Source organism: Heteronotia binoei, chromosome 4 (assembly GCF_032191835.1).
Source record: "Heteronotia binoei isolate CCM8104 ecotype False Entrance Well chromosome 4, APGP_CSIRO_Hbin_v1, whole genome shotgun sequence".
NCBI lineage: Eukaryota > Metazoa > Chordata > Lepidosauria > Squamata > Gekkonidae > Heteronotia > Heteronotia binoei.
Genome location: NC_083226.1, coordinates 22,366,043 through 22,383,152, shown reverse-complemented (window position 1 = coordinate 22,383,152; position 17,110 = coordinate 22,366,043). Strand labels below are relative to the sequence as shown.

At 46.9% G+C, this 17,110-nt stretch overlaps 1 protein-coding gene across 1 annotated transcript in view; it reads right to left on the bottom strand.

The window, feature by feature from the left end:
- CLCN1 (chloride voltage-gated channel 1) overlaps nucleotides 1–17,110 on the bottom strand; it is a 104,867-nt gene that overhangs the window by 18,675 nt on the left and 69,082 nt on the right. Inside the window, exons 9-16 of the mRNA XM_060236930.1 lie at nucleotides 16,793–16,877; nucleotides 15,216–15,317; nucleotides 13,725–13,809; nucleotides 9,624–9,773; nucleotides 8,657–8,726; nucleotides 6,186–6,296; nucleotides 5,467–5,680; nucleotides 2,824–2,957 (exon numbers count right to left, since the gene is read on the bottom strand). Of these exons, the coding sequence (XP_060092913.1) occupies nucleotides 2,824–2,957; nucleotides 5,467–5,680; nucleotides 6,186–6,296; nucleotides 8,657–8,726; nucleotides 9,624–9,773; nucleotides 13,725–13,809; nucleotides 15,216–15,317; nucleotides 16,793–16,877 (951 nt within the window). The remainder of the gene's footprint in view (nucleotides 1–2,823; nucleotides 2,958–5,466; nucleotides 5,681–6,185; nucleotides 6,297–8,656; nucleotides 8,727–9,623; nucleotides 9,774–13,724; nucleotides 13,810–15,215; nucleotides 15,318–16,792; nucleotides 16,878–17,110) is intronic.

Below are 17,110 nucleotides of genomic sequence, written 5' to 3'. Positions count from 1 at the left end.
GTGGCCACTGTTGTGTTTTCCAAATTTGTTGACATAATGTGTGCATCACTTTAACAGCATCATCTTTTAGGACTTTGAATAGCTCAACTGGGATACCGTCATCTCCGCTCACTTTGTTGTTAGTTTCTAAGGCCCATTTGACTCCACACTCCAGGATGTCTGGCTCAAGGTCAACGATTTCACTGTCATGGTTGTCAAGGACTTTGAGATCCTTCTTGTATGGTTCTTCTGTGTATTCTTGCCACCTCTTTCTGATCTCTTCTGCTTCTGTTAGGTCCCTACAGTTTTTGTTCTTTATCATGGCCATCTTTGCATGAAACGTTCCCTTGATTTCTCCAATTTTCTTGAAGAGATCTCTTGTCCTTCTCATTCTATTATTTTCTTCTATTGCTTTGCATTGTTCCTTCAGAAAGGCCTCCTTATCTCTCCTTGCTGGTCTCTGAAAATCTGCATTCAGTTGGGTGAATTTTTCCTTTTCACCTTTGCCTTTCACTTTCCTTCTTTCCTCAGCTATTTGTAAAGCCTCATCAGACAGCCACTTTGCTTTCTTGCATTTCTTTTTCTTTGGAATGGTGCTGTTTGCTGCCTTCTGTACAATGTCATGAACCTCCGTCCATAGTTCTTCAGGCACTCTGTCTATCAACTCTAGTTCCTTAAACCTATTCTTCACCTCCACTGTATATTCATAAGGGATGAGATCAAGGTCAAACCTGAATGGCCTAATGGTTTCCCCAGTTTTCTTCAGTTTAAGCCTGAATTTTGCAATGAGTAGCTCATGAGTGACCAAATTACTAAAATATAATCCATCAAAATTCAAAAAGGGTACATTCGATACAAGGCTGAAAGACACAAGACCCAATAAATATAGTTCCAACAAAGGAGTCCCGACATACAGGAAGTCGACTTGAATACTCCTCCTTCGATCACTCTTCCAGCATAGGGTGCTCCATTGATAGCATGATTACAAAAAAGACTTCGATGTCCAGAGTTAATTTACAGCACTACTTTCACTGCGTTCCGTAACTGCCAAAAAAACTTCCAATAAATAGTAGGGACTCAAACTAGTCTCCAATGCAATTTCCAAACCTGCACTATGCTCCAAAAGACTCAAGGCATTATTTATTAGGCAGGCATTCCGGCTTAGGTTTGCAGCAGACTTGAGCCGAACTTTAATTTTTTTGCACAACCCTTTTTTTTTTCTAGAGATACTCTTGCAATCTGATGCTGTTGGATCTCATAATCAGGCCCTTCTGCCTTTCGGACTGCTCATCAGGCCGCACCCCAGTTTGTGGGAATTCCGATGAACACTCAGTCGAACATGGCATTACATTTTTCCAAGCTGACCACTTTCCTACTGGATGGGAAATGAAATTAAGCAAAGCTTTCTTAGGTGCTAAAAACCTTGGTCTCTTTCATTTGAGAGGCCTCTGGAAAGTGCTGTTTTTGCTTGCTCTTTTTTTTGAGCAGGAACACACAGGAAAGTAGTTCCGGCTGGCTTGATGTCAGGGGGTGTGGCCTAATATGCAAACAAGTTCCTGCTGGGCTTTTTCTACAAAAAAGGCTTGTGTGAAACAATGGTGATGTCAGAGGGTGTGGCCTAATGTGCAAATGAGTTCCTGCTGGGGGTTTTCTACAAAAAAAAGCCCTGCTAGGACAACAAACTGGAAGCTGTGGATGTGTGAATCTTCATGAAAAATTATGAAGAAAAAAAGGGGGTAGAGAGGAATCCAAAGCAAAACGGCAAAAAAGGGGAAAGGCAAGGTTCCTGGCTGCCAAGAGCAAGAATAAGGAAGAAAGGTTCGCCTTCCCCTTTTCTGCTTCAAGGATTCTGTTTGAAGTTTGAATGAGCATCTTCAATGGAATGCCCATCTTAGGAACATATTCTCTAATGGCTAGGGGGACCAAACCATTTGTAAGATGGATCTTTACCAGTTTGGTCATTCCTCCTCTCATGTGAAATCAGCAAGCAAATAACCCAACAGTTTTGCTTAAGGGGTCCCAATCCTTCTTCTTGGATTTGGACTCTAGCTTAGGCATGTGGAACACGTGCATAACTCCCCCCCCAAAATTAATGAAAGACTAAAGGAAGCTCCAGTACTCAGTGAAAGACAGAGGTGTTTTCCAATGTAAGCAAAATTGAAACTGAAACCAGGGGTCGTTTTGTAGAAACACAGGTAGTGGAGCTCATTAGCATAACTCATTAGCATATGCTATCCCCCCAAAAAAAGCCAAAAGCAACCCGATGCATGGAAAGGAGAGCCCCGGGCAAGCGAGGCCTGCTTGTGCTAGCTAGAGATCCAGCCCTGCTAACTTTCCTGCCGTTCTTTAAGCTTTAGAGCAGGGGTAGCCAAACTGAGGCTCGGGAGCCACATGTGGCTCTTTCACACATATTGTGTGGCTCTTAAAGCCCCCATCACCCTGCCAGCAAGCTTGGAGAATGCATTTAAAGTTGGAAGTTGCTTTCTTTCCTCCTCCACTTCCCCAGACTGCCTGCCTTCCTTCCTGCCTCCCTCACTCCTATCTTGTGGCTCTCAAACATCTGACATTTATTCTTTGTGACTCTTACATTAAGCAGTTTTGTGCACCCCTGTTCTATGCCAAAGTTACTAACTTTAAATCCGCAAAAACTGGTCTGCGCAGAATGACCGAAGTGGCATGCAGCAAGAGAAGTGCAGTGTTTTGCTACTGAGTGGGTGGGGGAGGAGGGAAACGAGTGGAGGGATGGAAAAAATTAAGCCAGGAGACTTCCCCACGGAACATCTCCTTAAAAGGCAACATCCCCAACACAGTGAACAGGATTGGGGCTGCAACTCCCCAGCTCACCTGTGGAATCCACTAAAGGAAAGGTCTTGAAAGCTGTGTCCTGTAGCAGCGCCTTCAGATCCCGGTATTTGCAGTTAGACCAGATGAATTTGACGTCACACACCATAATATCCTCGACAAAGACGTTGTATTTGCTTGAAGGAAGGAAGAAAGAAAGAAGGACGAGTGAACAGAAAGGAAAGGGCTTTGGTCATTAGTCATTCATTCATTCATTGCATTGGCTTACACTGTGCCCGATTCCTCACTAGCGGTCACACCGCCCCCAGGCTTCTTCTTTCCTCGGATCAAGCAATCAGTTCCCCTGCACGGGTGCATTTTGATCCACAGCTCCCTCCAATTCCCCTTGCAGTTTCCTGCTCTGCTTTTGGTTTTGGTTTTTTCTTTTTTTTTGAGATTTAAGAACATAAGAGAAGCCATGTTGGATCAGGTCAGTGGGCCATCCAGTCCAACACTCTGTGTCACACAGTGACCCCCCCAAAAATTATATATCTATATCTATACACACACACACACTGTGGCTAATACCCAGTGATGGACCTCTGCTCCATATTTTTATCCAATCCCCTCCTGAAGCTGGCTATGCTTGTAGCCGCCACCACCTCCTGTGGCAGTGAATTCCACATCTTAATCACCCTTTGGGTGAAGAAGTACTTCCTTTTATCCGTTTTAACCCGACTCCTCAGCAATTTCATTGAATGCCCACGAGTTCTTGTATTGTGAGAAAGGGAGAAAAATACTTCTTTCTCTACTTTCTCCATCCCATGCATTATCTTGTAAACCTCTATCATGTCACCCCACAGTCGACGTTTCTCTGAGCTAAAGAGCCCCAAGCGTTTCAACCTTTCTTCATAGGGAAAGTGTTCCAACCCTTTAATCATTCTAGTTGCCCTTTTCTGGACTTTCTCCAATGCTATAATATCCTTTTTGACTTTTGGACTGGACACCTCCCCCCACCCCCAGTTTTATTTGAAATTTAAACATGGTACAGCTATTTTTTTTTCCATTTAAACTTTATTGAATTTTTTGAATATATACATAACAAAACCAACTTAAAGAAGAAAATAAGGATTAAAGAAAATGTCAAAAACAATTACTGTAAGTACAGAGTATTGTTGTAAAAAGTCTTTTACATATATCATGGATTCATTTAGAAATAAATCGGCTTCACATAGAGAGGATTCTCATAGAGAGGATTATCACAGCTATGATGCAAGGCTTTTTTTTGTATCAGGAACTCCTTTGCATATTAGGCCACACACCCCTGAGGTAGTCAATCCTCCTGGAGATTACAGGGCTCTTAGTACAGGGCCTACTGCAAGCTCTTGGAGGATTGCCTACATCAGGAGTGTGGCCTAATATGCAAAGGAGTTCCTGCTACAAAAAAAGCCTTGCACATGATGTAAACATACTTGCAAATAAGAGAGAACAACAGTACATATGAGGATTGTTGTAGCATTATACTATAAACAGAATTCTGTGTATGCTATCAGATAATGGGTGAAGTAATATCACAAGCAAGATATGAGGTTTATCTACAACATATACAGGTAAATGGCTTAAATACTTCCCTGTATAATAAGAACACCAAAGATAAAGTATAAAGAATGATGCTATGTTATTCTGTTCATAGAGTATTTCATCATCCCAGAGTAAGGAGAGTTATCTGGTGTAGTGTATGAGTAATATAAGGATATTTAAAAGGTAAAGGTAGTCCCCTGTGCAAACACCAGTCGTTTCCGACTCTGGGGTGATGTCGCATCACGATGTTTTCACAACAGACTTTTTTACGGGGTGGTTTGCCACTGCCTTCCCCAGTCATCTACACTTTCCCCCCAGCAAGCTGGGGACTCATTTGACCGACCTCGGAAGGATGGAAGGCTGAGTAAGCCTTGAGCCGGCAGCTACCTGAACCCAGCTTCAGGTTGTGTGCAGAGAGCTCAGACTGCAGTACTGCAGCTTCACCACTCTGCGCTACGGGGCTTGGTATAAGGATATTAGATTATGATTAAAAAGTGTAAATTGAGGTCTGGACTGGACTTCATGTGCAGTGTTGCTAACATGACAATGCAAAACAATGGAATATCACAGTAGCTATAAATCATAGATTGCACTTTCAACAATGTTCTGACATTGAAGATTGGGGTGGGCAATTTCTGTTGGGACTCTGACCCTCTGAACGGCCTCCCTGGAAGAGGCAAAGTGAGTTCCTGCTTCACTTATTTTCAGAAGGTGCGGTAGGATTCGGGGATTATTTCCAGGACTTGCAATTATAGACAGGAGGTTTTAATTTTATTGTTTAATATTTTTTGCCACGTTTTTCATAGTTGTAAACAGCTTTGCACCTTAGCCAGGGGAAATGTGGGACAGAAATATTTTGAATAAATGAATACATTTGAAGAAACTCAACAGTCATATTCCCATCCGCTTCTTCTTTGTAGCTGGACCTCTCCTCTCCTCTCCTCTCCTATCCCCCATCCTACCATCTTCTAATCCGCTCCCTTCCTCCTATCCTTCTTCCAGATGTACCCGTGGCCTTTTCTGAGCAGGAACACAGTTCCAGCTGGCTCGGCATCAGGGGTGTGCGGCCTAATATGCAAATGAGTTCCTGCAGAGCTTTTTCTACCCCGAAAGCCCAGGATGTACCTGATTTGATTCCATCCCAAGTCAGGCAGGTAGGGCAACTTCTTCACTTGAATGATGCTGTCGTACAGGCTCGGCTGCAGACTCTGGGCCACCATGTTGGCCAGGATGACGGCCACCATCATGGGCAGGATGTGAGAGATCTGTCCCGTCAGCTCAAAGCAAATCACCGCTGTGGACACTGTGTGGCTTACCGCACCTGTCAGAGCCGCAGCACCTTTCCCAGACGGGAGAGAAAGAGAGGGGAAGTTGGCACCATTGCACAAGTAGAAGAAGATATTGGATTTATATCCCGCCCTCCACTCCGAAGAGTCTCAGAGCGGCTCACAATCTCCTTTACCTTCCTCCCCCCCCCCCCCCCACAACAGACACCCTGTGAGGTAGATGAAGATATTGGATTTATATCCCGCCCTCCACTCCGAAGAGTCTCAGAGCGGCTCACAATCTCCTTTCCCTTCCTCCCCCACAACAGACACCCTGTGAGGTGGGTGGGGCTGGAGAGGGCTCTCACAGCAGCTGCCCTTTCAAGGACAACCTCTGCCAGAGCTATGGCTGACCCAAGGCCATGCCAGCAGGTGCAAGTGGAGGAGTGGGGAATCAAACCCGGTTCTCCCAGATAAGAGTCCAGACACTTAGCCACTACACCAAACTGGCTCTCCAACTAGAGAGAGTTTGGAACTGAAAATCTTCCAGCCAAAGCGAAAAGCAAGGGTTGGACTTACCGATTACCGCATAACCTCCAGGTAAGATTTTGTAAATAATGCCATCAAATAGTATCCCATCAGGGAAAAGCCAGGCCATGATTTCACCCACCAGGCGTCCAAAGGCAGCCCCTACAAGCCATCAAGAAACCAACATTTCAGAGGATTTTCTGCGCTGTCACTGACGTAAGGAGAAATGCTTGGGAATTGTTCACACTGGCCTAATCATGGACGAGCAGTGAGGCTGAGGGGTTGCCACACAATGTTTGAAAGACTGACAGAAGCTTTAAAACTGGGGTGATAAACATCTGGCCCCTGGGCTGCATCTGGCCCACACAGGGCTCAAAACCATCCCCAAGCAACTGCCTCCCTCTTATTTACTTCTCTGGGGCTGCTGCCATCACATCACAGATCGCTTTTGCGCATCTCCTTTTTTCTGGTTCCTGATTAGTGCAAGAGAGCTAAGCCACACCTCCCTTCCCTCCATTGGTTGAACTCGCTTCCTTTGGGAGGAAAGGAGGGGAAGGGAAAGCAAAAGCAGAAGAACACAGCCTGACTCCTTCCGTGGCTCCTTTAAGAATAGCGATGTCTCATTCTTCGTATAAGTATAGGGACGGTGGCTCAGTGGTAGAGCATCTGCTTGGTAAGCAGAAGGTCCCAGGTTCAATCCCCGGCATCTCCAAAAAAGGGTCCAGGCAAACAGGTGTGAAAAACCTCAGCTTGAGACCCTGGAGAGCCGCTGCCAGTCTGAGAAGACAATACTGACTTTGATGGACCAAGGGTCTGATTCAGTATAAGGCAGCTTCATATGTTCATATATAAGTGTTCGTTCTTCAGAAGGAGGGTGGGTGGGTGGATGGATTCTTCTGCCAAGCATAATTTTACATTGAGATCGCAGTGCCCTGCTGTTTGCTTTGAGATCTGGCCTCTGTCTCTCTCCCCCTCCCTCCCTCTCTCCCTTTCCCTCCCTCCCTCTCTCTCCCCCACACACATACGCATGTGTAAGTGTGTTAAAAGGAGGGGGCACATTGGGATAAAGGGAAAGGAGAATTAAAAGGAAATTATTTTGGCTTATTCTGGTGGTGGTTAAAGGTTAGATTTATCTGTGCCTAGCTGGGATTTTATTTTCTTTCAAAAATAGCCTGATTAGGAATTAGAACACTTAGATTGGATTCCATAGTTTAATGACTGGAAGTAGAGGACTAAGTATTTAAAAATACATTCATGGTTTCATATGTTCCAGTTCATCGCGTCTCTCTCCCTGGTTTCCTTTCTAGCACTGATTTTGCTCAGTCTGAAGTCAAAACATTATTTCACTTAGAGAGATCCCCCTCTCCAGTTTGAACAGGAAGGCCGGGGGTGGGGGGGGGGGGAGAAACCTAGCAGCACAACTTGCAATTTTTATTAATGGAAAGTCCAATAGTACTGAACAAAATTTGTGGCAGGGCATGAGCTTTCATGAGTCACTGTTCACTTCTTCAGATAAAGCTAAAATTTATTATTTTATTTTATTCTATCAACTTTATATCCCGCCCTCCCCTGACAGGCTCAGGGCGGCTAATGTGAGTCCATTGATCTTTGAGAGTGGAGTGATTTCAGATGCCAAATGACAATAGCAGGCATTGGCAATTAGATAGGAAACCTAGGTCTCACTTTAGTCCTGGAGGATGGATTGAGCTTCATTATCAGCTGCAATTCAGCAGTTTCTCTTTCTAAACTCTCTTTGAAATTCCTTTGTAAGAGAACGGCTACTCTTAGGTCAGCAACTCCTGGAAGATTAAATGTCCCCCCACTGGTTTTTGAATGTTTTTTCCCTGTCTGACATGCCCATTTATTCTTTGCATCCTCCTGGAATGAATCCTCCTAGACCAAATTGAGACCTAGGTTTCCTGTCTCATTACCAATGCTGTTATAGCCACGCCTACTACCCCTCTGCATATCCCACCTAATCCAACCACGCCCACTATTGTCATTCACTTGCTATTGCCATTTGGCATCTGAAATCACCTTTAAAAAGCTACCTCATGCTACATTTTATGGCACGCATGGCCAAGCACAAAGTGACATTTATGTCAGATTTGGCCCTTGTAAGGAATGAGTTTGACACCCCTGCTTTAAAAACAAACACACAGAGGAGCAAGATTGCCATATTCTATTCCTGCAAGCTCAAACGGTCTGTATTTCAACCAGAGGAAAAGTTTTGGACTGCATGCGATCGACATGCAAGCTGGAGCCATTCGAACTAGAGTAGCGCAGACCCGCTCTAGTCAGTCGTGGGCAACGGCCGGCATGTGAGAAGGAGCACGGGAACGAGAAGTGGAAGGGTTAATGGGTTTTGCCAAAAGGTACTGGAACGGAAAGGGAGCCGGGGCCCAGCCGCCTCAGAGAACTCTCTTCCCACAGGGGTTAGCCTCTCCCTGTCAGCTCCGTTACAATCCTGACCTGTGAAAGATCCCTCTCAGAGAAGCCCCTGGGAAAAGATGAAGACTCACCTAGCACAAACACAGGCATGAAGCCTCCACAGGGGATCGGCATGGTAGTGGCGACGACAGACATCCAGAACTAGGACAGAGGGGACAGGCAGCAATGGTTAGTGTGTGGCCACGCTGGTGTCTCTCACAGCTCTGCCCAAAGTCTGTTTGGTCAGGAACAGTCTGAGGGGGGCCTGATAGAGGCAGGGGATGAATGAGTGAGGGAGTTGCAGGCTTCGAGGAATGGGAAAGCCATGAGGGGAATTCATGCAAGGCATCCACAGGTCCCAGGGTGGGGTGGGGAGAATGGGAATGACAGTCCAGACCAGGGCTTTTTTTGTAGCAGGAACTTCTTTGCATATTAGGCCATACCCCCTTGATGTAGTCAATCCTCCTGGAGCTTACAGTAGGCCCTTTACTAAGAGCCCTGGAAGCTCTTGGAGGATTGGCTACAACAGGGTGTGTGTGGCCTAATATGCAAATGAGTACCTGCTACCAAAAAAAGCCCTGGGTCCAGACCAATCAGTATTTTAGAGAAGAAACCAAACCAGTGCTTCCCCGCAGCGTTTGCTAGCTCTCCTTACAGGAACTACTGTAAGCTCTTGGAGGATTGGCTACATCAGGGATGTGTGGCCTAATATGCAAAGGAGCTCCTACTACCAAAAAAGTCCTGCTTATAACCTATTCCACATCTTTGGCATGCTATCTGTGGCTCTTCTGATCTCTGTTCCCCAATGTGGCACCTGTCCAACATTTCACGAAAGCAGGCAAGGATACTGCAGGTGGTTCCTGCTGTCAAATGAACTGGCCTTATTCAAAAAGGCATATCTTGCCTTAGTGGCTATAACTTGCTAAGTGCTCCAGGAAGTGATGTAGCACTTATCTGGGACCTGAGGATGTCTTGCTAGACCTGCAATGGGGAAACTAGGGTTAAGTGTTCTGTTGGCACCTTCCACACAACCCATGCTCTCCGACTACCCACGCCTACCTTCATGAGGAAGAAGAGGAGGATGATCACAAACACGCTGACTTTGGGATGGATCCAGACCGCAGACTTCCCCAGGATCTGGGGGTCTTCTATGTGCTTGACCCAAGTGTAGTTATCAAAGAGGCTGCTAATGGCCTCTCTGGGCATCAGCTGCAAAGAGAGAAGGGCACTTTCTTGGATCTCGCCTACTGGGCTCAGCCAAGCTGGATGCTTTCATCTGGCTTAAGGAGCTTTCCTCCAACAAAAAAGGGGCATCAGAGGAGTGGCCAAACTTGCTTGACATAAGAGCCACATAGAATAAATGTCAGATTTTTGATAGCCACAAGACATGAATGGCAGATGTTTGAGAGCCAGGGAGGGAGGGAGGGAGGGAGGGAGGAAGGAAGGAAGGAAGGAAGGAAGGAAGGAAGGAAGGAAGGAAGGAAGGAAGGAAGGAAGGAAGGAAGGAAGGAAGGAAGGAAGGAAGGAAGGAAGGAAGGAAGGAAGGAAGGAAGGAAGGAAGGAAGGAAGGAAATAGATGGAAAAGAGAAGGGTGGAAAGAAATCAACTTTAACTTTAAATGCATCCTCCAAGCTGTTGGCTGGCTTGGCTTGGAGAAGCAATTTAAAGAGTGAAATGCCATCTCCAAACTGGCCAATGGGGGTAGTGGGGGCTCCAAGAGCCACAAAATATATGTGAAAGAGCCACTTGTGGCTCCTGATCCACAGTTTGGCCCCTCCTGCTCTAAAGCTTGCAGAAGGGCAGGAAAGTTAGCACAGCATGCCACTAGCTTCAGATTCCAACTCCCTGAGGTTTTTAGCTTTCATTTTAAAGAAACAGATGAACATGAGTAGCCGTGTTAGTCTGTCCATAGCAGTAGAAAAGAGCAAGAATCCAGTAGAACCTTAAAGGCTTACTTTAAGCTTTTGTGAGTCACTGCTCACTTCTTCAGATACAGCTAGAATGCCGGTCCATCTGCCTGCATATTGGAAAGTAGAGTGATTTCAGATGCCAAACGCCATTAGCACACAAATAACAATAGCAGGTGTGATTGGATTAGATCTATCAGGCAGAGTGGTAGTTAGCCTTTAAGGTGCCACAGGACTCTTACTATTGTAAACAAAGGGCGTTTTCGCACTGACCTTAATCAGCAGAGACGCCCCTCTTCACCGCACAGGATCGGCGCGGATTTCGCACTAATTGCCGCGGAGCACCCGGAAGAGCCGGAAAGTCCCGTGGCTTTTGCGGCACAAACAGAAACCGCCAAAAACCAGTTTCCATTTGCGCCGCAAAAGCCGCGGGACTTTCCGGCTCTTCCGGGTGCTCCACGGCAATTAGTGCAAAATCCGCGCCGATCCTGCGCGGTGAAGAGGGGCGTCGCTGCTGATTAAGGTCAGTGCGAAAACGCCCAAAGATTACCTTTCTAGCCCTTTGTGGTTGTGAAGATACATTTAAAGCATGTGGGCAATGCCTGGCAGAACCCCCAAAAGCTAGACAACGCAAAAGCAGGGACACATTTCTTTAATTTGCATCATTTATACAGTACCAGAATTCAGCTGCTGTTGTTGCCAAATTCGGGTTATCTTTGCAACCGTTCTGGTTTAACGATTTGTTTTACCCCGGTGCACATGCATCACCCTAAACAAGATGGCTTCTGTTTTTTCCTGATCCTCTTAGCCAAATCTGAAGCTAGGGTTGCCAGCTCAAAGCTGGACATTCCTGGAGGCTTGGGGAGGGTAGGGTTTAGGGAGGGGAGGACTCTTAGCACAATGCAATATCACAGACTCCAAAAGAGCCATTTTCTCCAGGGCAATTGCTTTGTGTACTCTAGAAATCAGTTGTAATTTTCCAGGTCCCACCTGGAGGTTGGAAACCTTACAAAGCAGCCATTTTCTCAAAAGAGAATTGATCTATCGAGTCTATAGACCAGTTTTCGGTGTTTTCTCATCGCTTTGTTACAGTATATAACCAGCACAAAACAGTCCACGCTATAGATCAGTTCTAAATTCAAGATCTTCAGACCCCACTTGGAATTTGGCAACCCCAGGGCTTTTTTTGGGGGGGGGGGGGTAGCAGGAGCTCCTTTGCATATTAGACCACACACCCCTGATGTAGCCAATCCTCCAACAGCTTACAGGGCTCTTCTTAACAGGGCCTACTGTAAGCTCCAGGAGGATTGGCTACATCAGAGAGGTGTGGCCTAATATGCAAAGCAGCTTCTGCTAGAATTCCGCCCCCGGGCCACACACCCCTGATATAGCCAATCCTCCAACAGCTTACAGGGCTCTTCTTACAGGGCCTACTGTAAGCTCTTGGAGGACTGGCTATATCAGGGGGGTGTAACCTTAATATGCAAAGGAGTTTCAGCTACAAGAAAAGCCCTAGGCAACCCTGTCTGAAACTTGGACTCCTACAAATTCATGGCATATAAACAGCCTTTTTGGCTGAGAATTATGGAGGTGCTGGCAGACAGGGAGGAGGAGGTGAGGCCTGGGGGGGAGGCACGGCGGGGGGAAGGGGCGCTTGGAGGAACACCAGGCAGCGAGTCTGCCTAGGGCGCCATGGGGCATCGGGTCGCCCCTGCTGGCAGAGCTGGCCCTAGACTGTCTGGAACCCTAGGTAAGGCTAACTTCTGGTGCCCCCTCCCCATTGATAATGTCACCGAGTCAAATGAGGTACACCCAATTCAGCGCCCACAGAAGGTTGGCGCCCTAGGCAATTGCCTAGTTTGCCTAGCGGCAGGGTTGGCCCTGGGTGCTGGGACTGTTCAACATGTTCCGTACATTTTTCAGTTGCTCCCATAGCAAACCTCCCTTCTTCACTGTGTGGCAAAGGCAGCTGAGTCATGCAATCCCATGTTAAGTAATCGTAGCAGCTTTCATCCAGGCAGTTTTACCACTGATTTACTGCTGGAAGTATTACTGGATGGGCACCTACCCATGTAGGGTTCGTACCCTGGCATTAACTTACTGCTGCAAGATCCAGCAGTATATCACAGCTGTTTCTCCTGGAATGACTGAAATAGGCGGGGAGAGAGTTCAGGAAGATAGCATAGCTGGCTGGTCCCTTGGGCAGAAATCATTGGCCGGAGCACCCTTTTGAAAGGCAGGATCCCTCCCTGATTGAGCACAAAGGTGTCAAGGGGAGTAGGGTTGCCAAGTCCCCCTCCAGCCTCTGGCGGGGGACTAGTTTCATGCGTGGACCTATTGTACCATAGAGTTTTCCCTCCCAAATTGCTAGAGCATCCAGGAAAACCATACAGTTTTCCTGGAAACACCTAGAGCGGCCAGCACACGATGTCGCTGGCATGATGATGTCACTTGTGGGTGATGTCATCGAGCCGGTGACATCAGGGGAGGTTCCAGACCGGAGGCTTGGCAGCCCTAAGGATCCTTCCCATTTTTATATTTCTGTATGCTGGATTTAACCGTTTCTACCCTGTCTCAAGGATGCTTTGTCTCTCCTCAGAGGCAGCTCAGACTGCTACATTTGTAATGAACCAAAGGTGTGGGTGGGAACTAGTTTGTTCTGTGCTGCGCGGGCTTTTTGCACTGCAGTTTTGGCGGGCTGCATAACAGTCCTAGGTAAGGTATAAAGGACGGGCCACCGCAAAGGTGAGCCAGCTCTGACACAGACATGTTATCGCTACTATTTCTATCAATAAAGCCAGTTTTCTGACTACACTGGAAGCCTTCTTTAATTGAGGACAGTCCCAGAGTTGACAAAAGGCATATGGGATTGCTACTACCAGGGCTGTTTCTGTAGCAGGAGTTCCTTTGCATATTAGGCCACACACCCCTGATGTAGCCAATCCTCCAAAAGCTTACAGGGCTCTTCATACAGGGCCTACCGGAAGCTCTTGGAGGATTGGCTACATCAGGGTGTGTGGCCTAATATGCAAAGGAGCTCCTGCTACAAAAAAAGCTCTGGCTACTACTTTTATTCTCAGCAGGAGACCCACTGGCTTGGTAGACAGTACATGCAGTAGAGAAGGGGTTGTTTTGCTTCAGCTGGCTGCTGTTAGAAAAGGAAGGTGCAAACACACGTTATATTGAAAACAAATGGATCTCTGGTTCTCGGAAGCTGACAATGAACATCTCATGAGCCCAACAGCATTCTCACCTCTCCAGCCATAAATTGCCCGAAGCCTGGAGGGAATGTCACAGATGCTATCAAGAAAGTTATAACTCCTGGATATATAAGGCGGCTAGAAAGAGAGAGAGAGAGAAAAGTCAGGTGGCTTGTAAGGCAAGCTGATCTCTTGGCACCTGGGGTTTTTTGGCCACTGTGTGACACAGAGTGTTGGACTGGATGGGCCATTGGCCTGATCCAACAGGGCTTCTCTTATGTTTTTATGTGACACAGAGTGTTGGACTGGATGGGCCATTGGCCTGATCCAACAGGGCTTCTCTTATGTTCTTATGTAACACAGAGTGTTGGACTGGATGGGCCATTGGCCTGATCCAACATGGCTTCTCTTATGTTCTTATGTCTGGGGCAGTGATGCTCTGTATTCTTGGTGCATGGGTGGGGACAGTGGGAGGGGCTTCTGGTGTTCTGGCCCCACTGATGAACCTCTTGATGGCACCTGGAGTTTTATGGCCACTGTGTGACACAGAGTGTTGGACTGGATGGGCCACTGGCCTGATCAAACATGGCTTCACTTATGTTCTTATGTGATGCAGAGTGTTGGACGGGATGGGCCATTGGCCTGATCCAACATGGCTTCTCTTATGTTCTTATGTGACACAGAGTGTTGGACTGGATGGGCCATTGGCCTGATCCAACATGGCTTCTCTTATGTTCTTAACATGGAATACCACACCAGGAGGGCTTTGCATGGGAAGACATTTGTCAATAAATATGGACTCCTAGCCTGACGTGGGTATTCCAGGGGAAGCCTGATCTCAGCCAGATCTTGGAAGCTAATTAGTGTTGTCTCTGGCAAGTACTTGAAAGGGAGACCTCTGCTCCTTGGAATACCAGCAGTTGGGAGGCGGAGGCAGGCTTTATTCAGCCATCTCCCTGAATATCCTCCGGGCCCACATAGGGGTCAGTCACCAGAGGTCACCACATCCTGACCTGGATAGCCCAGACAAGCCCGATCTTGCCAGATCTTGGAAGCTAAGCATTATAGTCTGAGTTGATTGTAAAATGAAGTCCTACCAAACAGATAAGGCAAAGATCAGACATAGGCAATGTTCTTGGTGCATGGGTGGGGACAGTGGGAGGGGCTTCTGGTGTTCTGGCCCCACTGATGAACCTCAGGCTATGTTCCCTCTAAGCTGTGAAGTCTTGTGAGCAAAAATTAAACTTTGTGAGCTGCTAGCATTAAAGTTGTGAGCTACGTGCATTATAATTGTGAGCTACATGCATTATAGTTGTGAGCTACTGCATAAATTAGTTTGCTCTAGGTCCATTTTTCCTAAGCTGAGACAAAAATCTGTGAGCCGGAGGCTAAAAAATCGCAAGCCAGCTCACACTAGCTCAGCTTAGAGGGAACACTGCTCACAGGGCACATCTCGTCTTCCTTGGCTCCTGGGTTTTTCAGGTTCATTAAACCGGTATGTCCCACTCACCTCAAAGTAGATAACTGGTCAAGAGTGTACTTACTATTTGGTTAGGAATTTACTTAGAGCCGTGTGGCGTCGGACAGACAAAACCACCTGCCGGTTGAAGTAAACAAAAAACGCTCCCAGGAACCCAGAGCAGATCCTGTGGTGAAGGGGGGAAATAATTAACCCAGAACTTTGGATTTAAACATCTTGCTTTTTGGATAGTCATAACATTCGGCAAAACATCCACAGTTCCTTAGAGATGCCAGCTTCCAGGTGGGACCTGGAGATCTCTGAGAATTACTGCTTATCTCCACACTATGGAGATAGTTCCCCTAGAGAAAATGGATGCTTTCAAAGGTGTATTCTATGGCACTGTACCTCACTGAGGTCCCTGTGCTCTCCAGGCTCCACCCCCAAATCTCCAGGAGTTTCCCATACTGGAGCTGGCAAACCTACCCTCCCACTGGTGACCAGGAAGACCTGGCAATCCCACTGTATTAATGGCAGCTCTCAGGGGTCCCTATGCTTGGGCCTGAGCCTGCAGCACCCACAGGGGTCATTTGAATCCCTGTGCTCCACAGCTCCAGTATACCACAAGCAGGGGTGGAATTCTAGCCGGAGCTCCTTTGCATATTAGGCCACACACCTCTGATGCAGCCAATCCTCCAAGAGCTTACAAGACTCTTTTTTGTAAGCTCTTGGAGGATTGGCTACATCAGGGGGTGTGATCTAATATGCAAAGGCTCTCCTGTTAGAATTCCAACCCTGCTTCAAGGGCTTCCAAGGCTAATTCTGGAGCAAAAAAAAATCCAGACCATTCACCTCTACCTAAAGCAGGGGTGGCCAAACTGCAACTCGGGAGACACATGTGGCTCTTTCACACATATTGTGTGGTTCTTGAAGCCTCCACCACCCCATTGGCAGGCTTGGTAAGGCATTTGTCTCTTTAAATCAATTCTACATGGCAAGTCAGTTTGCAGCTTGAAGAATACATTTAAAGTTAAAGTTGCTTTCTTTCCACCTCTCCCTCCCACCATCTGTTTTCCTTCCTTCCTTCCTTCCTTCCTTCCTTCCTTCCTTCCTTCCTTCCTTCCTTCCTTCCTTCCTTCCTTCCTTCCTTCCTTCCTTCCTTCTCTCAAACATCTGATGTTCATGCCCTGCAGCTCTCAAACATCTGATGTTTATTTGATGTGGCTCTTGCGTTAAGCAAGTTTGGCTACCCCTGGTCTAGAGCAAATCAAAATGACCAAAAGCCAAGGACAGCTGGATTTCTAGGGCCTTCATAGCTGTGTACAAGACCGAACTTGGGACAAAAGGCAGTTTTCCGTGCAGAGTTGCAACAGGCCACCCCTGCAGAAATTCCCTCCTACAGAACCGTTAGAATACAACAGCCGTTTGCAACTGCTCCCCCAGGGCAGAGTATTGGCAGAATTTCTCATCAAACAAGGATCCATGTGTTCCTGTTCTGAATTGAGTCATTATAAGATAGCTTGAAGCACTGGGATTGTGGCTGGATTGGCGCGCTTCCTCCCGGGAACTTCCGGAGAGCTCTGGCTTCCTTTCATATGTAGATTTGCCTCTTGGCCTCTTACCACTTCCGAATTTCAATTAGTCGCATCCCTTTGGGCTTACCCTATGACAGCGAAGGCGGGCAGCTCCTGCAGGTCAAAAGGGAAGTCCATTCGGAAGTTGGTTCGGAACAGGGCTGTGATGGTGACTGCGCGGGGGAAACAAAGGCAGGAGGGATTATTGGCAGAGAGAAAGAGAGCGTGAGAGGATTTGAAATGTGAACTACAGATGATGGAGGGGGGCATGTGAAAAAAAAGACAAGATCCTGGTACAGATACAAAAAGAGCTCTGGAAGTCTTTCCTTTGGCACCATCAACCTCGCTTTGAAAATGAGCGATATTGTTGCTTTCATGTGTTTTGGGGCTCACGTGACATCCAGTG